Source organism: Macaca mulatta, chromosome 19 (assembly GCF_049350105.2).
Source record: "Macaca mulatta isolate MMU2019108-1 chromosome 19, T2T-MMU8v2.0, whole genome shotgun sequence".
Lineage (NCBI taxonomy): Eukaryota > Metazoa > Chordata > Mammalia > Primates > Cercopithecidae > Macaca > Macaca mulatta.
This window is the reverse complement of record NC_133424.1, coordinates 59,309,189-59,333,793: the sequence shown is the minus strand read 5'-3', so window position 1 is coordinate 59,333,793 and position 24,605 is coordinate 59,309,189. Positions and strand designations below refer to the sequence as shown.

General features: G+C 52.6%; 2 protein-coding genes across 6 annotated transcripts in view; one reads left to right on the top strand and one right to left on the bottom strand.

Annotated features, from left to right (window-relative positions):
• Positions 1–2,326, bottom strand: part of ARHGAP35 (Rho GTPase activating protein 35) — a 147,278-nt gene extending 144,952 nt beyond the window's left edge. Inside the window, exon 1 of the mRNA XM_028839122.2 lies at positions 2,108–2,326. The gene's annotated coding sequence lies outside the window, so the exon portion shown is untranslated. The remainder of the gene's footprint in view (positions 1–2,107) is intronic.
• AP2S1 (adaptor related protein complex 2 subunit sigma 1) lies at positions 561–24,340 on the top strand. Of its 5 annotated transcripts, none has more exons than XM_077976556.1 (5): positions 561–2,629; positions 16,691–16,840; positions 22,944–23,057; positions 23,695–23,754; positions 23,957–24,340. In XM_077976556.1, the coding sequence occupies exons 1-5, from the start codon at positions 1,691–1,693 to the stop codon at positions 24,056–24,058; spliced, it is 1,365 nt and encodes a 454-aa protein (XP_077832682.1). In that variant the 5' UTR covers positions 561–1,690; the 3' UTR covers positions 24,059–24,340. The 5 variants fall into 5 exon arrangements, with proteins under 5 accessions (XP_077832682.1, XP_077832685.1, XP_077832686.1 ...); XM_077976559.1 differs by lacking the exon at positions 561–2,629 and adding an exon at positions 13,099–13,310; NM_001261143.2 differs by lacking the exon at positions 561–2,629 and adding an exon at positions 13,101–13,203 and having other exon boundaries at positions 23,957–24,336.
• The last annotated feature ends 265 nt before the right edge of the window (positions 24,341–24,605 follow it).

The following is a 24,605-nucleotide window of genomic DNA, read 5'->3' as shown; positions in this document are numbered from 1 at the left end:
ATCCCTGGGGATAGAACCCTCAGGGTTAGGGTGCAGAGAGAGAATCTGCAGTCTCAGAGCCTGAGAGCCTAAGGCCCAATCCAGCCCCTTTGCCTCTGCAGCAGAGGGATGGAAAACAGAGAAAGACATGCCTGAAAGGGGAAGTGCTCAATGGGGAATGGGTGGGCCACGGGTGGTGAGCTGCGATGAGCAGGTCTGATAGGAACTAAATGGGAAGAGGAGCCTGACAAGATACAAGGGGAAAGGGAAAAAAAAAAAAAGGTGAGGAAGGAAACAAGTCCAAGACGAACAGAATTGGGAGAGGGATATCAAAGGTGAGTAAGGGGAGTGAGAATCTATCACAGCACTGAGGCAGCTCCAAGAGGAAGGTGGGGGGGATACATAGGAAAGAATGATTAAGAAGACATCTTAATGTCACAATTGGAGGGAGTGAGAACTCCAAAAGAAGACAAGAGGCAGGGCAGTGGACGGTGGGCAAATAAAGCAGAGTGAAGGGTGAAGGCTGAATCAAAATGGTGGGGGGAAGAGAATGTCATGTGGAAAACTTAAGACTCGGGAGGGAACAGAGAGGGGACACAGTGACAAGAACCCCAGTGTTAAAGGACCGCTCCAAGCGCGGACGGCAATACAGAAGTTAAAAACCGGTCTAAAAACATGCGGGCAAGTGGACAGCTCCGAAACAGCCGAGCTGGGGAGGGAAACACTAAATAGAGGATGGGGCAGAATTGAAAAAAACGAGGAGAAAGTGCAGGTACAAAATGGATCTAGGGGCAGGTCTGTGAGATGCACAACGGGAAGGGGATGGGTGACCAGCCCGGGAGGTATCAGAGGTATAGTGACGTTAAAGGGCATGTCTAAGGGCTAAAACGGGGAGGAGAGGAGTTGGAGCAAAGGGGACAGGAAGCAGTTTTTAGGCAGAGAACTGAAGGAGATACAGGCCAAAGAAAGGAGTAGCAAATGCATGCAGTAGCTCAGAGAAGTGCCAAAAAGGAGGTGGGGGAAACAGGAAACCTCCAAGAGAACACTGGGGCTGAAACTGAAGGCAGTCTGAGTTAGGGAGAGATCAGTTGAGTGAACAGCAGAAATGGGAGACCTGCAGAGTCAGAGAAGCGGGAAGAGGCTGCTTCCCGGGAAGGCAGAGTCAGAAGCAAGCAGGTGAGGGGAGCGCAGCAAGATCTGAGGTCGGGCAAGGGGCAGAGCTAAGAGGCAGAAAGGTATGGAAGAGAGGAAAGGGTCTGAATGGCAAACGGTAACAAGAGCTGAGAAGGGGAAGAGGCAAGCACGGTGCAGCCAAGTCCGAGGGGATCAGGGGAATGAACTGGGGCACGGAAGGGTCAGAAGGCCAGCCGAGGGGCATCCCGGGGTGCAGCAGGCTCTGTGAGAGGGCAGACAGAAATGCAGATAGTAGGGCCCACGAGGGAACCGGATTAAGTCCAAGGGGAAGACCTGGGGCAGCAGTGCCTGGTTGAACAGGGGTCTCAGATGGATCTCCAAGGGGTTGGAACCGCAGGTCCTAAAGGGACAGCTCCCAGGGTGCAACATATTCTGAGACAAGAATAATAGCACAGCAGGTAGGTCAAAGAAGGGGCCGAGGACAGATCTGAAGGGTGGTGAGAGCAGAATCGAGAAGAGGCAGAAGGGTCACGGATCTCAAAAGTGGGAGCCACAATTAAGGGATGCAGAATGGTCAATGAGAAAAAGGTGGGTCCCAAGAGCACTGCAGAGCCCGGGAGGAGCGAAGGGCATTATGGAGGGGTGGAAGAGGGAAGGGGGTCGCAGAATTGGGAGCCGGATGGCTGAAGTCGGAGAGGCTCTGAGGCAGACACCGAGATCCCAACTGATCGGGGGTGGGGGCGGCAGCGAGGACAGCAGGGCTGCGGCGGGCAGGGGTAGGTCCAAAGGGCAGAAAGGCCCCACGGGCCGGGCCGACGCGCGAAGCGACGGGGACGGCGGGGCCCGGGGAGCTGGGGGGGCCGCTCCTCCCCTCCCCCTCCAGCTCCTCCATTGTTCGCGGGCTCCGGGCCCCGCCGTCCCCGCCTCCCCCTGGACCCCTCAGCGGGGCGGCGCCCGGCCTCGCCGCCCGGGGCCCGTGAGCTCGCGCACTCACCAGCTGGGCGCCCTCAGCGCGGCCCCGGCCTCCAGGATCCCGGCAGCAACGACGGGGGCCCCGGCGCCATGTTCCCCTGCTCCTAGTCCAGCGGCTGCTGAGGCGGCGGCGGCGGCGGCGGCTCCGGCGGCGGGGGGCCGGGCGGACCCTCCCTCGCGGGTTCCCTCCTCCGCCTCCTCCACCTCCTCCTGCCGCCGCGCCGCGGCTCTCCCTCGGGGCGGGGGGCGGGGAGGGGAAGGGGGGAGGGGCGGGAACCAGGGGGAGGGCGGACCAGCCTCGCTCACTCCCTCCCTCCCTCCCTCCCTCCCTCACTCGCAATGGCGGCAGCGGCTGCACCTCCTTCCTGCGACGGCCGCTCCCGCGCGCGCGCCCCCTCGCTACTGCGCGTGCGCGGCGCGTGGACCGTTGCAGGGGGATAACGGCCCCCGGGCGCGCGCCGCGAAGGGACGACCAGCGAGGCAGTGGGGAGAGGTCAGAGCGCGTGCGCACCCGAGGGTCTCACTGCCACCGCCGCTGCCTGAGGTTAGGAACCGCCGCGGACGGTGCAGTGCGCGTGCGCCCCCAAAAATGCAGCTACTGCGGCGGCCGCCGTCGTGACTGAGCTCTAGGCGAGCTGCAAACGAGCAGAGGGAGCGGGGTGGGGGAGCGCGCGTGCGCGGGGGGCTGCCAGCCGGCGCAGCTGTTGGCGCAGGGCAGAGGGAGTGGCCCGCAGGAGGAGCGCGCGTCTCCGCGCGCGCCTCAAGCAGCCGATCTGCCACCTCGCGCTGGCTTCTAGAGAAAGCCGAAGGAGAGAGGCATGGCCCGGTTTTGGGGGTGGGGGGCGAAGGGCGCGATCCCGCTCGCGCGGGACCTGAGCAGCCAATGGGAAGCAACGGGAGGTGGGTTTGCCGCGCGAGCCGCAGCCCCCGGGATAACGGAGGAGGCCAGAAGGAGCGACGTAACGTGGGGCGGTGGGGCGGGGCTGAGAAGGAGGGAGCCCACCAGAGAGGGAGTTGATTGGAGGATATGAGGAGGCGTGGCCCGCCTCAGCCCAATCCGAGTCCCGCAATTCGTCGTCCCGGAAGAAGAGGCGGGGATGGAGAGCGCGTGCTCTTTCTCCTGGCTGTGAAGAAAATCCGCAGCCAACGCGCGCGTCCTTGCAACTTGTTTTTGGTTCTGTGATCGCCTGATCCCCAGGAGAGGGAAGACGGCCTGGTACTGTGTGCAGCCCAAGCCTGTCACTTAGCATTGTGCAAATGACTACAAATCAAATGTCAATTAGGGCGCCTGAAAGGAAAAGAGTAGTGATGGGAGAGGGCACCGCTGTAACCCTTGACTCCTCTGAACTGAGGAGGTGTTCCTCTGGGACTCCTCCGGAAGTACAGATCGTGGAAGATGAGCTTCCCGGGCGCCAAGCCAATATTTGTGGAATGCATGAAGAAAGGCTGTTTCCTATTACATTTGGCATTTCTGCCATAAGTCTCTTCATCTATAAAATGGGATAATAATCATACCTCTCTCGTAGGGCTGCTGTGAAAATTAAATAGATTATATTTTGTAAAGCTCTGGAAATCAGGCCTTGCATATAGTAAGCGCTCTGTAAGCGTTGATAAAATTACATGGGCTTGTTTATTCCATTAATAAAGCTTTTTATATTAAAGGATTTTCCTTTTTTTTTTTTTTTTTTAATGTAGCACTTTTAGGGCCGGACATGGTGGCTCACGCCTGTAATCCCAGTACTTTGGGAGGCCGAGGCGGGCGGATCACTTGAGGTCAGGAGGTCGAGACCAGCCTGGCCAACATGAAACCCTGTCTCTACTAAAAATACAAAAATTAGGTGGGCGTCGTGGTGGGCGCCTGTAATCCCAGCTACTCGGGAGGCTGAGGCAGGAGAATGGCTTGAACTCGGGAAGGAGAGGTTGCAGTGAGCCGAGATCGCACTGGACTCCAGCCTGGGCAACAGAGGGAGACTCCGTCTCAAAAAAAAAAAAAAAAGTACTTTTAATGCATTCAATCTGATTTTTAGATGTTAGTGGCTTGAAACAACAGCAACAACTTTTCTTTAAGCACTGTGGGGCTGCCAAATCGAGTGCATGGGCTGTCATTATAAACCGTGGTGTGTAAGGGACTTTTGATATTACTTGAGGAGACACAGGAAAGACAAGGTGGGGGGCAGTGAATTCCTGATACCCGTACTTCAAATTAATGTCTTTAACACCTATGCAGTATTCCAGGTCTTTTCAATCTTAAATTTGTGAACTGGCGGCACCTGGAGAACAAGGACAGTTGGGCTCACGCTGGATCCCCCAAACCCCTTGGGAACCCATCAGCTCTGATTTACCCTTCGACTCTCAGCTTGAAGTCACCTTCTCAGGGTAGTCTCCCAGATTTGGCCTAATACCTCGTTCTTTAATAATAAAAATGAGTACTTTGTACCAAGCAACAGTCTTTTAAAAATTTTTTATTTTGAGACAGAGTCTGGGATTACAGCTGGGATTACAAGCTTGTGCCGCCATGCCCCACTCATTTTTTTTTTTTTCCTTCAAGACAGAGTCTTGTTCTGTTACCCAGGCTGGAGTGCAGTGGTGCAATCTCGGCTCACTGCAACCTCCACCTCCCGGGTTCAAACGATTCTTCTACCTCAGCCTCCTGAGTAGCTGGGACTACAGGCGCCACACCTGGCTAATTTTTGTATTTTTAGTAGAGACAGGGTTTCACCTGTTCGGACGAGGCTGGTCTGGAACTCCTGGCCTCAAGCTGTCACCCATCTCAGCCTCCCAAAGCCTGGCCACAACTTTTTTTTTTTTTTTTTTTTTTGAGATGGAGTCTCACTCTGGCATCCAGGCTGGAGTGCAATGCCGTGGTCTCGGCTCACTGCAACCTGCACCTCACAGGTTCAAGCGATTCTCCTGCCTCAGCCTCCCGAGTAGCTAGGACTACAGTTGCCTGCCACCACACCTGGCAAATTTTTGTATTTTTAATAGAGATGGGGTTTCACTATGTTGGCCAGGCTAGTCAACATTCTTTTTATTTGTTTTTTTGGTGGATTTTTTTTTTTTTTTTTTGAGACAGGGTCTTGCTCTGTTGCCCAGGCTGAAGTGCAGTGGAACAATCAGGGCTCACTGCAGCCTCAACTTCCTGGACTCAAGCAATCCTCCTGAGCAACTGGAACTACATGACCTCACCATGACACTTGGTCAGTTTTTTTTTATCTTTTGGTGGAGATGGAGTCTTGCTGTGTTGCCCAGGGTGGTCTCAAACTCCTGACCTCAAGCAAGCCTCCTGCCTCAGCCTCCCAAAACGCTGAGTTTACAGGCATGAGCCACCATACCTGGACATGCCAGGCAGCAGTTTAAAAGCACTTTAGACCCATTAACTCACTGAATCCTCACAACCTTATGAGTTAAGTTATAAGGTACAGAAAGGTTACACAGCTAGTAAGTAGCAGGTTTGAGATATAAACCCAGACAACTGGGTCACGTTACTACACATAACATTTCTTCAGGGTTCAGGGTTTGCAGTTCTGTGTTGGATCCCAGCACTTTGGGAGACTGAGGAAGAAAGATCACTTGAGTCCAGGAGTTCAAGCCTTCAGTGAGCTATGATTGTGCCACTGTACTCCAGCCTGGGCCACAGGGCCAGACCCTGTCTCTAAAAAGATTAAATGAAGTTCTGTGTTGATATCACCATTTTGTGTGTGAGCCCTCTGAAGGCAGGGGACTCTGGCTAGTTCCAAAGTCTGGCAAATGGCCCACAATTAAAACTTGTTAATAAATAAAAATGAACGAGTCGGCCAGGCGCAGTAGCTCAGGCCTGTAATCCCAGCACTTTGGAAGGCTGAGGCGGGTGGATTGCTTGAGACCAGGAGTTCGAAACCAGCCTGGACAACATGGCGAAACCCTGTCTCTACAAAAAATACAAAAATCATCCAGGCATAGTGGTGCACGCCTGTAATCCCAACTACTTGGAAGGCTGAAGCAGGAGAATCACTTGAACCCGGGAGAGCCAAGATCGCACCACTGCACTCCAGCCTGGATGAAAGGAGGAGACTCCGTCTCAAAAAAAAAAAAAAAAAAAAAAAAGAATCCAATGCTAAACAAGGGGGTGGTAGGCACTGGGGACATGGTAGCCAGAGACAAAGTCGTTGTCCTTCTAGCCTTCTTTGAGATGCTAGCTCAGATGTCCCCTCTTCCAGGAGGCCTTCTCTGATGCCACAGGCTGGGTCAGCTGCTTCTTCCAGGCTCCCACAGTCCCTTTAGGTCTCCCGTCCAAGCCCTGGCCACCTTGGGTGGTCCATATCTGGTGATAGGTCTTTCCCATCGGACTGCGAGGCCCCTGAGGGCAGGGCCAGGGCTGTCTCAGTCATCGTAGACATCTCTAGCACGGATCCAGGCAGAAGGCAGGGGCCCAGGCATTGTTTTACTGCATGAACGGAACCATCAAGGGGTGCATTCCCAGCTCTGCAATTTTTTCCAGTGCGCAAGAGGGCGGACAGTAGTTGAGCAAGTCAACCACAGGAAGCGGGCTTCCCTGGGGGCAGCCGCCTCCGCGCACCCGGCTAGCCTCCACTCCAGGATAAATAAACAAACGAGTAAACAATTAACCGACACAGAGAAGTGCCGACTGCCGGCTTGGGTAGCTGTCAAGATTTCCCAAGCATCGCCCTAGGGGCCCGAATGTCTGGAGGTCACATCAACTGGAGAGCCGTCGGGGTTGGTTGATAAGAGGCGGGCGTGGGATTCCGGACCTGCATTGGAAACCTGCACAGGCAGAAAAATGCACAAAAGGATTTTGTAAAGAGGGTGGGACGCTGGGGTATACACTGTCTTCATTTCTGAGAGTCTGAAGAAACAGAGAGGGTGGGGACCAGGTCTGCGTGTGACGGAGGAGTCAGTGGGTCCACAGCGCCGCCTGCAAACCGAACCGGGGAAGCTGCAGCCGGAGGACGCCGCAGGGCTGGCGGAGCGGTGGACTCTTCAGCCATTGGTTCAAGAGTAGCCAATCACGAGGCAGGAACAGGAGGCGGGGATGCTCGGATTCACCGCGGAATCGCAGTGCCTGGGCCCCTTGCTTAGTAGATAGGCACTAAATATCTACTGCATGAATGCATAATAAACATCTATTTTTTTTTTAAATGTGAGACAAGGTCTCGCTCCGTCGCCCAGGCTGGAGCGCAGTGCTGCAATCACAGCTTACTGCAAGCTCCTCCTTCCCGGCTGAAGGGATCCTCCCACCTCAGCCTCCACAGTATCTGGGACTATAGGCGTGTGCCAGTGCACCCGGCTAATTTTTATATTTTTTGTAGAGACAGGGCCTCGCCATGTTGCCCCGGCTGGTCTCGAACTCCTGGACTGAAGTAATCCGCTCACCTCGGCCTCCCAAAGTGCTGGGATTACAGGAGTGAGCCACCGCAACCAGCCAACCTCTCTGTTTTTTGTTTTTGTTTTTGTTTTTTTCTTGAGACAGTCTCTCTCTGTCACCCAGACTGTAGTGCAGTAGCGTGATCTCCGCTCACTGCAACCTCTGCCTCCCGGATTCAAGCGATTCTCGTGCCTCAGCCTCCCAAACAGCTGGGACTACAGGCGCGCGCCACCACGCCTGGCTGATTTTTTGTATGTTTATTAGAGACGGGGTTTTGTCATATTGCCTAGGGTGGTCTCAAACTCTTGAGCTCAGGCAATCCACCTGCCCTGGCCTCCCAAAGTGCTAGGATGACGGGCGTGAGCCACCACGCCCCGCCACAACCTCTCTATTTTAATAAACGTTTAAAGTTGAGGCCGGGCGCGCTGACTCGCCACTGTAATTCCAGCACATTAGGAGGCTAACGGAGGAGGATCACTTGAGGCCAGGGGGAGTTCCAGACCCTGTGTAGCAAAATAAATAAATAATTGTTCTTTCAGGACTTATCTTTTCTATGTCTGTGCCACGTAGCCCCAAACAGACTCGAAACCACTCAAGCCATGAGACTCCTCAGGGTAGAGACAAAGTTGTTTTGATCTTCTCCCTACCTGTGTTCTTCTGTCCAGCACTCTGCCCCATCCTGGACACTAATCCTTGCTTGGTTAATTTCCACTCCTTTTTTTTTTTTTTTTTTTTTTTTCTGAAAAGGAAGCTTACTCTGTCACAGAGGCTGGAGTGCAGTGGCGCCATCTCGGCTGTCGGCAACCTCTGCTTCCTAGGTTCAAGCGATTCTCCTGCCTCAGCCTCCCAAGTAACTGGGATTACAGGCGCACACCACCACGCCCAGCTAATTTTTGTATTTTTAGTAGAGACAGGCTTTCACCATGTTGTCCAGGCTGGTGTCAAACTCCTGACCTCAAGTGATCCGCCCACCTTGGCCTCTCAAAGTGCTGGGATTAGAGGCATGAGCCACTGCGCTTGTTTTTTTTTTTGTTTTTTTTGGTTTCTTTTTCCGAGACAGAGTCTTACTCCGTTGCCCAGACTGGAGTGCAGTGGCACGATCTTGGCTCACTGCAACCTCCATCTCCCAGGTTCAAGTGATTCTCCTGCCTCCTGAGTAGCTGGGATTACAGGCATGCACCACCATGCCCGGCTCCACTCGTCCTTGTGATCTCAGCTCAAACGTCACCCCATCTAGGAAGCTGTCACTAACTCTTCAACTTGGCTAGCTACCCATTATGAGCAGCTGTGGCAGCCAGCCTCCACGATGGACCCCAGTGAGTCTCACCTGGTATTTGCATTGCCTCCTGCATTGGACAGGGCTGATTAGGTACCAATAGAACATTGTGGAAATGACAGTGTCATAAAAGATCTGAGGCAAGGTCATAAAAGACATAGCAGCTTCCACCATGCTCTTTCTTAGATCACTCATTCTTTGGGAAAACAGCTGCCATGTGAGGACATTCATATGTCCTTGTGGACAGATCCACGTGGAGAGCAACTGAGACCTCTGGCCAATAGCCAGCATTCGTTTACCAACCGCAGGAGCGAGCCACCTGGAACACAGGTGCTTCAGCTCCAGTCAAGCGTTTACATGCCAGCCTGGAAAATGTAGCAAGACTTCTTCTTTCCAAAAAATTTAAAAATTAGCTGGGCATGGTGGTGCGTGCCTGTAGTTCCCACTACTCAGAAGGCTGAGGTGGGAGGATTGTTTGAGCCCTGGAGGTTGAAGCTGCAGTGAGCTGTGATTGCACCACTGCATGCCAGTATGGCTTATAGTGCAAGACCCTGTCTCAGAACAGAAAAAAAGAAAAAAAAGATAGTGTTCTCGTGACTGTAGCACTGGCTAATATCTTTTTTTTTTTTTTTTTTTTTTTTAGATGGAGTCTCGCTCCATAGCCCAGGCTGGAGTGCCATGGTGTGGTCACTGCAACCTCTGCCTCCTGGGTTCAAGCAGTTCTCCTGTTCAGCCTTCCTAGTAGCTGGGACTACAGTTGCACACCACTATGCCTGGCTAATTTTTGTATTTTTAGTAGAGATGGAGTTTTACCATATTGATCAAGCTGGTCTCGAACTCCTCACCTCAGGTGATCCACCCATCTCTGCCTTTCAAAGTGCTGGGATTATGGGTGTGAGCCACCGCCCCTGGCCTTCTTTTATTTATTTATTTATTTTTTAAATTTTTTGGAGACAAAGTCTTGCTCTTGTCGCCCCCGGCTGGAGAGCGATGGCATGATCTCGGGTCACTGCAACCTCCGCCTCCTGGGTTCAAGTGATTCTCCTGCCTCAGTCTCCCGAGTAGCTGGAATTACAGGCACCTGCCACCATACCCAGCTAATTTTTTAAAAAGTATTTTTAGTAGAGACAGGGTTTCATCATGTTGGCCAGGCTGGTCTTAAACTCCTGACCTTTGGTGATTTGACTACCTTGGCCTCCCAAAGTGCTGGGATTACAGGCATGAGCCACCGTGCCCGGCCTTTTTTTATTTTCTTTTGAGATAGAATTTCACTCTGTTGCCCAGGCTGGAGTGAAGTGGCACACTCTCAGCTCACAACAACTTCTACCTCCCGGGTTCAAGTGATTCTCGTGCCTCAGCCTCCCAAGTAGCTGGGAGTACAGTCACAAGCTACTATGCCCAGCTAATTTTTGTACTTTTAGTAGAGATGGGGTTTCACCATGTTGGCCAGACTGCTCTTGAACTCCCAACCTCAGGTGATCCACCCACCTCAGCCTCCCAAAGTGCTGGGATTACAGGGATGACCACTGCGCCTGGCCTTAAAATTTATTTGTGTTATGTCATTTAAGTCCATTTTTCCTGTTATACTGTGAATGCTGTGAGGGTGGGGGCTGTGTCTGTTTTCTTGCTGCAAATGCATTCATTCATTCAACAAATGTTTATTGAACACCAGACTTGTGCCAAGTATGAAGTTGAGCACTGGAGATCAGGACTGGGACTAAGGGGAGGCAAGGGCACAAAATTTAATGAGGCACATGTTCTCAGTCCTGTGTAAGAGAGGAATTGGCATGTAAGAGTGAGGTCCTTTTAAAATTTTGCAAGCTGGACACTTTGCTTATGTCATCCTAGTATCAACCCTGTTGGAGACAAAAAGTACATAAGACAGAAATGATCTCTGGCCTCTTTTTGCCCCTGTAATATTCAACAACAATGTGTTGGTAATTCTGCCAGTACTATCCCTTAAATTTACATAATTCCATAATACACTCTGTTTTATTTATTTAATTAATTTTTTTAAATTTTTTATTTTATTTTATTTTTTATTTTTTTTTTTTTTGAGACGGAGTCTCGCTCTGTCTCCCAGGCTGGAGTGCAGTGGCCGGATCTCAGCTCACTGCAAGCTCCGCCTCCCGGGTCCACGCTATTCTCCTGCCTCAGCCTCCCGAGTAGCTGGGACTACAGGCGCCCGCCACCTCACCCGGCTAGTTTTTTTTTTGTATTTTTTAGTAGAGACGGGGTTTCACTGTGTTAGCCAGGATGGTCTCGATCTCCTGACCTCATGATCCACCTGTCTCGGCCTCCCAAAGTGCTGGGATTACAGGCTTGAGCCACCGCGCCCGGCCTTTTTTTTTTTTTTTAAACAGAGTCTCTCTCTGTCCCCCAGGCTGGAGTGCAGTGGCAAAATCTCGGCTCACCACAACCTCCACCTCCAGGGTTCAAGCACTTCTCTTGCCTCAGCCTCCCGAGTAGCTGGTACTACAGGCATGTGCTACCAAGCCTGGCCAATTTTTGTATTTTTAGTAGAGATGCTGTTTCGCCATGTTGGACAGGCTGGTCTCAAACTCCTGACCTCAGGTTATCTGCCCGTCTTGGCCTCCCAAAGTGCTGGGATTACTGGAGTGAGCCACCACGCCTGGCCTGCTTTGTTCTTATTAGGGCCAATCTCCCCTCAGTACTAATAGTAATAACTTTATTGACTGCTTACCATCTGTCATCATGTTCTAGGTAATGAAGATACAGTTATCAGACAGGGTCCCTGCCCTCAACAACTCACTACCTAATGAGAGATCTAGACAAACATACACTACATACTCATAGGGCAAATGAAATAATTTTTAAAATGTAATAAAGGCCATTTAAAAAAACCAAACTAGGTTGGGCATGGTGACTCATGCCTGTAATCTCAATACTTTGAGAGGTGGAAGAGGAAGGATCGCTTGAACTCAGGAGTTCAAGAGCAGCCTAGGCAACATAGCAAGACCCTGTCTCTACAAAAAGTACCCAAAAATAGCCAGGTGTGACGGCATGTGTATGTAGTCTCAGCAACTCGGGAGGCTGAAGCCAGGGGATCGCTTGGGCCCAGCAGGTTGAGGCTGCAGTGAGCTGAGATCATGCCACTGTACTACAGCCTGGGTGACCAAGGGAGACCCTCTTTCAGGAAAAAAACAAAGACAAAAGCAAAACACATCAAAAAAACTAAACTAACTGCGGACCTGGAGTTTTTGCTTTTTTTTTTTTTTTTTGACAGAGTTTTGCTCTTGTCACTCCAGCTAGAGTGTAATGGTATGATCTCGGCTCACTGAAACCTTTGCCTCCCGGGTTCAAGCAATTCTCCTGCCTCAGTTTCCTGAGTAGCTGGGATTACAGGCACCTTCCATCACACCCAGCTAATTTTTGTATTTTTAGTGGAAACAGGGTTTCACCATTTTGGCCACGCTGGTCTCGAACTCCTGACCTCAGGTGATCCACCCACCTTAGCCTCTCAAAGTGCTGAGATTACAGGCATGAGCCACCACACCCTGGCCAACCTAGAGATTTTTTTTTTTTTGGAGTCTTTATTGCCCAAGCTGGGGTGCAGTGGTGAGATCTGGGCTCACTGCAACCTCTGCCTCCTGGGTTCAAGTGATTCTCCTGCCTCAGCCTCCTGAGTAGCTGGGATTGTAGGTGCGCACCACCATGCCCGGCTAATTTTTTGTATTTTTAATAGAGATGGGGGTTTCACCATGCTGGTCAGGTTGGTCTCTCGAACTCCCGACCAAGTGATCCGCCCGCCTCGGACTCCCAAACTGCTGGGATTACAGGGGTGAGCCACCACGCCCGGCCGGTTCAAATGCATGCTCTTAAACTGTTGTCTCCCGAGAGACACATGCAACATGTTTTAAGCAAAGCACTGGCTTGGTGTGGTGGTGGCTCATGCCTGTAATCTTGGTGATTTGGGAGGCTGAGGGTCGCTTGAACTGAGTTCGAGATCAACCTAGGCAATATATCTAGACCCGTCTCTATTTAAAAAAAAAAATTGAAGAAATCACTGAATGAGGAATGGAAAGACATTTTCTAGCTCCCCAGGACAGTTTTTCAAAATTTAAAACTACTATTCCCAGCATGCCCTTCTCTCTGGGGTTGGGGGGGGGGGGGTGCCTAAGAGAACTACATTTCCCCGAATGCAACGCCTGCACCGCTGGTTCTTCATCATCTTGGGAACTGTAGTCCTCTGTAAAGATGTTTGTCCACAAATCCCAGCATGCACTTGGGATCTGACTCGTTTAGTAGGAAAAGGACTGGCTGTGACTCTTCACCCATCTTCACCCAGGCTGGCCCCATTGGTGAAACTACAACTCCCAGGGGTCTGTGCGCGAGAGGGAAGGCGGGTTTTTCTACCGGAAGTCCGCTCTAGCTCTGGGCCCTACAACTGCACCCTGAGCCGGAGCTGCCCAGTCGCCGCGGGACCGGGGCCGCTGGGGTCCGGACGGGGGTCGCCATGGTAACGGGGGCGCGCTACGCCTGGGACTGGCGGAGGGGGGTCCACGCGTAAATAGCCGAGGCTCGATTGGGCGCTGACAAGCCCCTTCTCTGCTGCGGATGGTCTGGGTCGGGCGCGGGCTCCGGGGATTGGGGCCAGGGCCGGGAAGGAGGGCACAGGGCGGTGATTCTAAGCGCGGGGGTTACCAGGGGTCTCGCGGCGACAGGCATTGGGGTGGTGTTCCAAGGGGAAAGGGCCGTGCAGGTGGGAGACATTGTAGATAGTTGGAAGCTTTGAAACGGGAGGAAACTCGTGAGACACAGTCTTGGGGGTAGCGAGAAGGCATTGGAGGTGGGGAGGGGGCGTCCCAAAGAGGAAGGCGCTCTGGAAGTGTGGCGGGAGCGCTGGGACAAGAACGCGAGACCTTGGAAAAGGGGAGGGAGGTTTTCTTGGTGGGAGGAGTCTCTAGAGACAAGGATCTGATTGCAGGTGGAGAGGGGATGTTGAAACAGGGGCAGGAGACTGCCTATGAGAGAGGGATCATCTCAAGGAGAAGAGACCTGGCACAGGAAACCAAAAGGAGGCAACTGTAGGGAATGAGACTTAAGCGTCTGGGAGAGCTCTGTAAAAGGAGAGAGGGCCTGGAGATAAGATAGACACTCGGAATGAATGGGGAGCAATTGAATAGCAATTGAATAGGTCTTTCCAAAAAGAGAGATCTTGTGGGGTGGGGAGTAGGCTTGAAAGTGTGAGATCTGGGGAGGAATCTTTGTTGGGGCAAAGACTGAACATTGGATTTAGGAGTGCCCCTATCCCCCAGGTTGGGGCTTTGGATCTAGGAAAGGGTTCCTCGGGCTGGAAGTTGGGAAAGAAAACGAATGGGAAAGGGTGTCAGAGTCGGGGCGGAGTCTCCTCCAGGAACAGGGTCCTTGGAGGCAAAATGTGACCTTTTGAAGAAGGGAGGAAACCTGGGAGTGGAACAAGGGATGTCACCAATAAAAAGCCCATTGAGGCCCCAAGGAGGGGAACTAAGACCGAGAAAGTGGAGGTCAAAAGGGAACAACTCCAGATGAGGGGGATTGGAGACAGGGAAGGTTGGGGGGCATCTAGGGGGGACGGTAGAGGCGTGAGGATGCAGGGATTCAGGACGGAGGGGACTTGAGATTCCGATTGGGAAGAAAACAGGGAGAGGTATACGAGGGAATTTGGGAGCAAGAGGCAGAGCGTTTTGTCAACTCTGTGGGTTTGCTTCTAGTTCTCCTAACTCTGTGCATATGTCTCGGGCTTGGCTCCCAGGCTGTGGCTGCCTGGTGTAGGTCCCCCAATGTCCCTTCCTGCCCGGGACCCCTCCCCTGCTAGGAAGTGGTTTTCCCTGGCTCAGCAGAAGGAGTTCTTGGAAGGAGAGTGTAACATCCTGTTGCAGTCCAGTTTGGTTGGTTGGGGGAGGGAGGATAGAGTGTGTGGAGAATGAGGCTTAGGAAAGAGAGTGGACTCTTTCCTAAGAGAAGACTCTCAGGCTGGGGTGGTGACTCATGCCTGTAATCTCAGCACTTTGGGAGGCTGAGGCAGGCTGGTCACATGAGGTCAGGAGTTCGAGACCAGCCTGGTCAACATGGTAAGACCCCCCTCTCTACTAAAAATACAAAAATTAGCCAGGCGTGGTGGTGGACGCCTGTAATCCCAGCTACTTGGGAGCCTGAGGCAGGAGGATCGCTTGAACCCGGGAGGCAGAGGCTGCAGTAAGCCGAGACTGTGCCACTGGCCTAGGTGACAGAGTGAGATTCTGTCTCAAAAAAAAAAAAAAGAAAAGAAAAGAGAAAAGGCCGGGCACAGTGGCTCATGCCTGTAATCCCAGCATTTTGGGAGGCTGAGGCGGGCAGATCACAAAGTCAGGAGTTCGAGACCAGCCTGACCAACATAGTGAAACCCCATCTCTACTAAAAATACAAAAATTAGCCGGGCATGGTGGCATGCGCCTGTAATCCCAGGTACTTAGGAGGCTGAGGCAGGAGAATCGCTTGAACCTGGGAGGCAGAGGTTGCAGTGAGCTGAGACAGTGTCATTGCAGTCTAGCCTAGGCGACAGAGTGAGACTCTGTCTCAAAAAAAAAAAAAAAAAGATAGTGGTGATTTTTACACAACTGTGAATATATACTAAGAGAATATACCAAAACCCATTTTAACTGTCTACATTTTAAGTGGATGGATTTTATAGTGTGTGAATTACATTTCAATTTTATAAAAAGTTAGTAAGCAAAGAGAAAAAAAGAAGTGGCAGAGCTGAGACTTAGCCCAAAGGAGTCTGAACCTCAAACATTTGAGTATCTACCACCTCCTAGCCACTGGACTAAGTTTATAAACTTTTTTTTAACCTTTAAAAAAACCCTGGTTGGCTGGGCATGGTGGCCCATGCCTATAACCCCACACTTTGGGAGGCAGAGGCGGGTGGATCACCTGAGGTCAGGAGTTCGAGACTAGCCTGGCCAACATGGTGAAACCCCGTCTCTACCAAAAATACAAAAATTAGCCAGGTGTCGTGGCAGGTGCCGGTAATCCCAGCTACTCAGGACACTGAGGCAGGAGAATTGTTTCAACCCAGGAGGTGGAGGTTACAGTGAGCCAAGATTGCACCATTGCACTCCAGCCTGGGTGACAGACGAAACACTAAACATTTAAAAATAACAAAAAACAATAATGAAAAACCACCCTGGCGAGATGAATCTTCTTGGGAGACTTGTTTTGCTGGTGAGGAAACTGAGGCCTAGAGAGGCAGACAAGGCTGGGCACGGTGGCTCGTGCCTGTAATCCTAGCACTTTGGGAGGCTGACGTGGGAGAATTGCTTGAGCCCAGGAGTTTAAGACCAGCCAGGGCAACATAGCAAGACTCTGTCTCTACAAAAAAAAAGAGAGAGAGACGGCCGGGCGCGGTGGCTCAAGCCTGTAATCCCAGCACTTTGGGAGGCCGAGATGGGTGGATCACGAGGTCAGGAGATCGAGACCATCCTGGCGAACACAGTGAAACCCCGTCTCTACTAAAAAATACAAAAAACTAGCCGGGCGAGATGGCGGGCGCCTGTATTCCCAGCTACTCGGGAGGCTGAGGCAGGAGAATGGCGTAAACCCGGGAGGCGGAGCTTGCAGTGAGCTGAGATCCGGCCACTGCACTCCAGCCCGGGCGACAGAGCGAGACTCCGTCTCAAAAAAAAAAAAAAAAAAAAAAAAAAAAAGAGAGAGAGACAAGAGGTGGTGGAGCCTGGGACTCGGAGCTGACTCCTGAGTTGACTTGTGGAAGGGAAGTCACTTCACAGGGGTGCTGGAGGGACCAGGGATAGAGCATGTGGCCAGGCTGGCCTGGCTTGGGTCTGGGGAGCAGCCGAGACTCCTGGAAGTCAGACAGCAGGGAGGCCCTGAGCCCTATCTCTCCTCTGGGTGGATGGGTGGGGTCGTTGGGCAGCGCCCAACCCGCCCTCCCTGCCTCTCTCACTTCCTCCTTCTCCTGCTCTCCCCAGATCCGCTTTATCCTCATCCAGAACCGGGCAGGCAAGACGCGCCTGGCCAAGTGGTACATGCAGTTTGATGATGATGAGAAACAGAAGCTGATTGAGGAGGTGCACGCCGTGGTCACCGTCCGAGACGCCAAACACACCAACTTTGTGGAGGTGATGCCTGTTTCATGCCTCCTGCACCCCGCTGCTTCCTCATGCCCTACTTCCCCACTCCCTGCCCAGCCTCTAGTTGCAAGAACCCCCTTGGACCCTCTATCCATCCTATATTCATTCACTCAACCTGCTTTGAGCTTGCTTGCTTCTTCCCTTCCTTTGTACTCTTCATTGTGAAAAATCATAAACATATAGATTAGTACAATGAAAGAAAAGTGTATTGGAGATTCATATACCTACTACCCAAATTTAATCAGTATTAATATTTTGCCTTTTTGTTTTGCACTATTATTATTAATTTTTTTTACCTAAGATTAAAAAAGAATTTTTTTTTTTTTTTGCCAAATAATTTTTTTTTTGCTGGTGCCTTTTTCAGACTTCCTATAGAATGTTCAAACACAGAAAAGTAGAGAGAATAGGCCAGGTGCAGTGGCTCATGCCTGTAATCCCAGCACTTTGGGAAGCTGAGGTGGGAGGATCGCTTGAGCCCAGGTGTTCAAGACCAGCCTGGGCAATGTAGCAAAACCTCATCTTTATTTTTTATTTCATGTTATTTTATTAATTAACTAATTTTTTTTTGAGACAGAGTCTCACACTGTTGTCCAGGCTGGAATGCAGTGGTGTGATCTCAGCTCACTGCAACCTCCGCCTCCCAGGTTCAAGCAATTCTCCTGCCTACTTCCAAGTAGCTGGGATTACAGGCACCCACCACCACGCCCGGCTAATTTTGTATTTTTAGTAGAGACGGGGTTTCACCATATTGGCCAGGCTGGTCTCGAACTCCTGACCTCGTGATCCACCCTCCTCGGCCTCCCAAAGTGCCGGGATTACAGGCATGAGCCACTGTGCCTGGCCTTTTTTTTTTTTTTTTTTTTTTTGAGATGGAGTCTGTCTCAGTCACCCAGGCTGGAGAGTGCAATGGGGGCAATCTTGGCTCACTGCAATCTCCTCTAGGGTTCAAGCTATTCTCTGCCTCAGCCTCCCTAGTAGCTGAGATTACAGGTGCTCGCCACCACGCCCTGCTAATTTTTGTATTTTTAGTAGAGATGGAGTTTCACCATGTTGGCCAGGCGGGTCTTGAACTCCTGATCTCAAGTGATCCACCCACCTTGGCCTCCCAAAGTGCTGGGATTACAGGTGTGAGCCACTGCGCCCAGCCCTCTTTAAAAAATTTTTTTTGAAACAGGAACTCATTCTATCACCCAGGCGGCAGTGCAGTGGCACGAACATGGCTCACAGCAGCCTTAACTTCCTGGGTTTAAGCCGTCCTCCCACCTCAGCCTCTTGAGTAGGCTGTGCTCTACCAAGCCCAGCTAATATTTGTATTTTTGGTAGCAACAGGGTCTTACCATGTTGCCCAGGCTGGTCTCAAACTCTTGAGCTCAAGTGACCTGCCTGCCTCGGCCTCCCAAAGTGCTGGGATTACAGGCATGAGCCACTGCGCCCAGCCCGGGTGCAGATTTCAGTGGTTTGGTCAGGATGGCATTGCTGAAAAGGTGACACTGGACCAAGACCTGAAGGACTTAAGAGGGAGGAAGGAAGCAGTGTCTGAGAGGAACATTTCAAGCCAAGGGAACAGCAAGTACAAAGTCCCCGAGGCAGGAGAATGCTTAGGGCGTTCCAGGGATAGCAGGAATGCCAGCGAGGAAGGGGAAGTGATGAAAGAGAGAAGATAACAGGGTAATCTGTTGGTGCAGGGTTGCAGGGAAGACTTGGGCTCTTACTCTGACTCAGATGGGAGCCGTAGAAAGGTTGATTTTGTTTTTTGGTGTTTTTTAGTGACACGGTCTTGCTCTGTCTCCCAGGCTGGAGTACAGTGGTACAATTACAGCTCACTCTACCCTCCCAGGCTCAAGCAAGCCTCCTGCCTCAGCTTTCCAAGTGGCTGGGACTACAGGCATGCACCTCCATGCCCATCTAATTTTAATTTTTTTTTTTTTTCTTTTGTGATGGGTTCTCACTCTGTCACCTAGGCTGGAGTGCAGTGGCGCGATCTCAGCTCACTGCAACCTCCGCCTCTCGGCTCAAGCGATTCTCCCACCTCAGCCTCCCAAGTAACTGAAACCATTGGCATGTGCCACCAACGCCCTGCTAGTTTTTATATTTTTGGTAGAGACAGGGTTTCTCCATGTTGCCCAGGCTGGTCTCGAACTCCTGAGCTCAAGCAGTCCGCCCACTGTGGCTTTCCAAAGTGCTAGGATTGCAACCATGAGCAACCATGCCTGGCTAATTTTTAAATTTTTTGTAGAGATGTGGTCTTGCTATGTTGTCCAGGCTGGTCTTGAACCACGGAGGTTTTTGAGCAGAGCAGGGCCATGGGCCAACTTGAGGCTGCCCTATAGGGCAAGAGCAGAGCAGGAGACTGCTCGGAGAGAGGTGGCTGCAGTCGTCCAGGTGGGGGATGCTGGTGACTGGACCAGCATGGAAGCCGTCGGGGTGGCCAGGAGCGTTTTGGAGGTGGACCCAGCTGAATGGCCAAGAACTGGACATGGAATGTGAGAGAAGGCAGAGCCAGGACGACAGTTAGGTTTCCCACTTGAGCCCCTGGGTAGGATGGAGCTGTCATTATCTGAGATGGGCAGATGGGAAGGGCAGGTGGAGGTGAAGATCAGGAGGGAGGTGTTGGGGGTCAGGCCCTGAGTATCGTCCACATCCCAGCAGAGATGTCCAGGAAGAAGTGATGAGTCAGGGTTCTTGGAGAGAGCTGAGTAGGATATGGAAACAGCATTTCTGCACGAAGAGGGACGCCGAGGCCAAGGAACTCACCAGGGAAGTGAGGATAGACTGAGGAGAGCACCAGAGGGCCACATCTGCAGTCAGGGAGACGAGGAGGGAGAGGAGAACCAAGAGACTGGGTGTCCCAGAAGCCCGGAGGGGGAAAGGGTTGGACCTGCCTCTCCAGGAGGAGGCCACTGGTGTTCTCACAAGAGCAGCAGGTGGGAAGGGGGAGAGGAACTGGGTGTCGGGTGTTCTGGCTGTGTGGGCACCTTGCTGCTGGTGTAGTGGCCGGTCCTGTGCTGAGGGCTGGGGCCCAGGAGGGGTCAGTGAGGCCCAGTGATACAGGAGCAGCCAGAAAGGCCGGCTGGGCAGATGAGAATGTGACAGAGGAGGCTGACGCTCAGCTCTTGAGTTCCTCCGTGCCTCCAGGATCCAGGCCTGCCCATTCATTCAGCTGTTCCTTTGTGCATGTGTTCACCCAATGTTTCTGCCTGCCTCCTCGTGATCAGCCCAGTGCTGGGTTCACAGCGGCCGCTGAGACAGCCTTGTGCTGCCTTCTTGGGACTCACAGCCCAGGAGGGAACACAAGCGTGTCCGTAGACAGTGACAACCAGAGTGGCCTGGGCTGGGATCCAGGAGCCTGGTTGGGGGAGGGCACCTGACCCAGCCTGGGGGTCTGGAGGGCTTCCTGGAGGGGACTTGTGAGTGAAGATCAAAGGGAGGAGTAGGCAGCTGGAAGATGCGGGCTATCCCTCTTGTTATTATTATTATTATTTGAGACAGAGTCTCACTCTGTATCCCAGGCTGGAGTGCAGCGGTGCAATCATAGCTCACTGCAGCCTCCGCCTCCCAGGCTCAAGGGATCCTCCCACCTCAGACTCCTGAGTAGCTGGGACTACAGGTACCTTCCACCACGCCCAACTAATTTTTTGTATGTTTTATGGAGATGGGGTCTTGATATGTTGCCTAGACTGCCCTTGAACTCCTGAGCTCAAGCCTTGGCCTCCGAAAGTGCTGGGATGATAGGCGTGAGGCCGGGCACCTGGCCATCTTCCAATCTCTCTCTCACTCGCACTGTCCCGCCTCCCACTTTCCCTTATTAGCAGCCCTGTGATGACATTGCTCCCGCCTGAACCATCTGGGATTATCGCCCCATCTCATGCTTCTTAACTTCATCACAAATTAAGGGACTGCAGAGTCCCTTTTGCCATATAAGGTCCCATATTCACAGGGTCTGGGATTAGGATGTGGACATCTTTGGGGGCCATTATCCTGTGTCAGCCCTTTGCAGGGCGGCACGGAGGACACAGTGTGACAGCTCCAGCTTCCTTCACAGTCCAATGGGGAGACAGACCCATCCCCATACAGTGACGACTGGCAGTGGTCAGGCTGGGGCGGGGCAGGGGTGGGGCAGTGGCGTGGGGTGTTCAGAGGGGACACCTGCCCCAGCCTGCAGGATGAGAGAATGTGCTTCTGTGAGAGAATATAGCTGGAGGAGATACGGGGGTCTGTAGCAGATCCCTGAGAAGCCTCGAAATTTAAAACAGGAAGGGGAGGCTGGAAAGATGGAGCAGTAGCTGGAGGCAGAGGAGGGTGAGAGTCAGAAAAGCTGGATTGCAGGAAGAGAGGAGCACTGCTGATCAGTGTCAGGTCATTTACCTATGGGTTATATGTAGGCCTTACCGTAATTACACCAGAAGAACGGACTCAGGCCAGGCGCGGTGGCTCACGCCTGTAATCCCAGCCCTTTGGGAGGCAGAGGCATGTGGATCATCTGAGGTCAGGAGTTGGAGACCAGTCTGGCGAACATGGTGAAACCCCATCTCTATTGAAAATACAAAAATTAGCCAGGCATGGTGGTGCACACCTGTATTCCTAGCTACTCAGGAGGCTGAGGTCGGAGAATTGCTTGAACCTGGGAGGCGGAGGTTGCAGTGGGCTGAGATCGTGCCACTGCACTCCGGCTTGGGCAACAGAGTGAGACTCTGTCTCAAAAAAAAACCAAAAAATCCCTGAAAACATGCTTGGAGTATAGCAATGAACAAGAGATTGAGCTGAAAAAATGAGTAAAAAGCTATTAGCTGGGTGTGGTGGCACACCTGTAATCCCAGCTACTTGGGAGAGTGAGGCAGGAGAATCGCTTGAACCCAGTGGTGGAGATTGCAGTGTGCCGAGATCGCACCACGCACTCCAGCCTGGCATCAGAGCAAGACTCAAAAAAAAAAAAGAAAGCCGAGGACTGATGCTGGCACTCATAGCTGCCAGCTGGTGGCGCCACACGCACACCCCAGACCTGCAGCTGCTGTTTTTGTGTGTTTTTTGAGACAGGGTATCTGTCTCCCAGGCTGGAGCACAGTGATGTGAACATGGCTCACAGCAGCCTTGACCTTCCAGGCTCAGGTCATCCTCCCACCTCAGCCTCCTGAGTAGCTGGGACCGCAGGTACACGCCACCATACCCAGCTACTTTTTATATTTTTGTATAGACGGGGTTTCACCATGTTGCCCAAGCTGGCCTGAAACTCCTGGGCTCAAGTGATCCTCTCGCTCGGCCTCCTGGAGTGCTGGGATTTTTTTTTTTTTCTTTTTTTTTTTGGTAATGGACCTCACATTGAGAACATATAGAACTGAACTGGGATTTTCAGGTTTTGGCCAAAGACATTGTACTTTGCAACCCAGTATGCATATATATGTATCTGTCTCTATCTACTTAACACACGCATAAAATTAGAATCCGTGTCCCTGATCCTGGCATATTTGTTCACGGTGTGTGTCTGTGTTACTATGCTAACTGTATATATCACATTTCAGTGAGGGCAGGACAAGGACCCAGGATCGTCTTGGTGACAGTGGTGACCCTCCTCCCCGCACTGCCTATCACAGGCATAGAGTAGCTGCTCAGGAAGTATTTGTTAAATAATTGAGTTAATTAATTCCAGGCTAAGGAACGTGACTGTCTCCAGAGGTAGCAGGAAGTCACAGAAAGGAGCGGCAAGGTTGCATGGATGCTGGTGAACATGTCAGGCTCCCGCCCAGCCCTGGGCTTTTGCTATCTGCTTGGAACATTCCTGCCTATCCTCCAGGTCTCAGCTCCGATACCTGCTCCTCCAGGAAGCCCCCCCTGACTCCCCAGGATCAGAGGGAGTTAGGCCCCCTCTTTGGGTTCTCACAGCCCAGTCCTGTCCACTCTGGGGATGCCTGCCCCCACTGTACCGCGAGCAGGGTTAGGGCTGTCTCGGTCACTGCTGTGACCCCAGCACAGGGCCAGGCGCAGAGCTGGGCCTTGGGACCACGTGTGGAGTGAAGGACTGAATGTTTTGGCCCCACCGTATCTGGCACGTTGGGTCCCGGCAAGCTGCGTTGCTGACAGCCTCTCTGTTCTGCAGTTCCGGAACTTTAAGATCATCTACCGCCGCTATGCTGGCCTCTACTTCTGCATCTGTGTGGACGTCAATGACAACAACCTGGCTTACCTGGAGGCCATTCACAACTTCGTGGAGGTATGGCAGGAGGGGGAGGTGAGGTGGGGAGGCAGGCGGGCAGTCCTGGAGTGGCCCCCGAGGATTGGGAACCTGCCCTGGTCCCTCCTGAGTCTTCCCCTCTGCGGTGGCTGGGACTCTCTCCATTTCTTTTCTTTCTTTTTTTTTTGAGACGGAGTCTTGCTCTGTCACCCAGGCTGGAGGGCGGTGGTGCAATCTTGGCTCATTGCAGCCTCCACCTCCCAGGTTAAAGTGATTCTCCTGCCTCAGCCTCCTAAGTAGCTGGGATTACAGGCGCGTGCCACTATGCCCAGCTAATTTTTGTATTTTTAGTAGAGATGGGGTTTCACCATGTTGACCAGGCTGGTCTTGTACTCCTAACCTCAAGTGATCCTTCTGCCTTAGCCTCCCAAAGTGCTAGGATTACAGGTGTGAGCCACCGCACCTGACCTTTTACCATCTCTTTGCATCGATCTTGGCTTTTGTTTCTCTCTGTGTGTGTCCTTGCCTCTCTCCCTATCACTGTCTCTCTCTCTCCCCTGCCTCCCCCTTGGTCTCTTTTTTTTAGCTATCTCTTTCTGATGACCTTGTTCTCATCCCTGTGCATGTGTGGCTCTCTCCCTGCCCATCTCTTACCATCTCTGCCTTCCTCTCCCAGGTCTTAAACGAATATTTCCACAATGTCTGTGAACTGGACCTGGTGTTCAATTTCTACAAGGTAGGCTCCTGGTGAAGAGGAGGCTGAAGGACCCGGAGGAGGGGGACAGAGGGGGACAGAGGGGGACCCGTGGTGCACTAGCCACCCAGAGCCTCTGCTGAGGTCTGTGTCCCGGCTCGAGGGGCATCAGAGCCCCAGCTTCCAGGGTCCGGGCCAGCATCCCAGAGGGCCTCCTCTCACCCCAGGGTCTCCCCTCACACAGGTTTACACGGTCGTGGACGAGATGTTCCTGGCCGGTGAAATCCGAGAGACCAGCCAGACGAAGGTGCTGAAACAGCTGCTGATGCTACAGTCCCTGGAGTGAGGGCAGGCGAGCCCCACCCCGGCCCCGGCCCCGGCCCCTCCTGGACTCACCTGCTCGCTTCCCCTTTCCAGGCCCGTCGCCAACCCAGCAGTCCCTCCCTCAGCCGCCCAGGAGGAAGGGACCCAGCTGGGTCTGGGCCGCAAGGGAGGAGACTGCACCCCACTGCCTCTGGGCCCTGGCTGTGGGCGGAGGCCACTGTGTGTGTCCCGAGTAACCGTGCTGCTGTCGTGTGACGCCATGAGCGTGTGTGCGTGGAGCCCCCAATAAACCTGTGGTCCTGCCTAGCCTTGCCGTCTTTGAGCCCTTGCCTATCTCCCCTGGGAACCAGATACCCAGGATGCCCTGCCTTCAGTCCGTCAGTCAGTCAACAAACACCCCTCATTGTGCTGAGCAAGGTGAGACACCCGGGTGCTCTTCAGACCTGCTCCTGCCCACCAAGGGCCCCCAGGCTGGAAGGGGTGATAGGTTTAGATTCCAGGCACTTGTGACTAAAATAACAATCCTCAGCTAGTGCTGAATGGCACTCACCCTCTCCCAGGCATTGTTC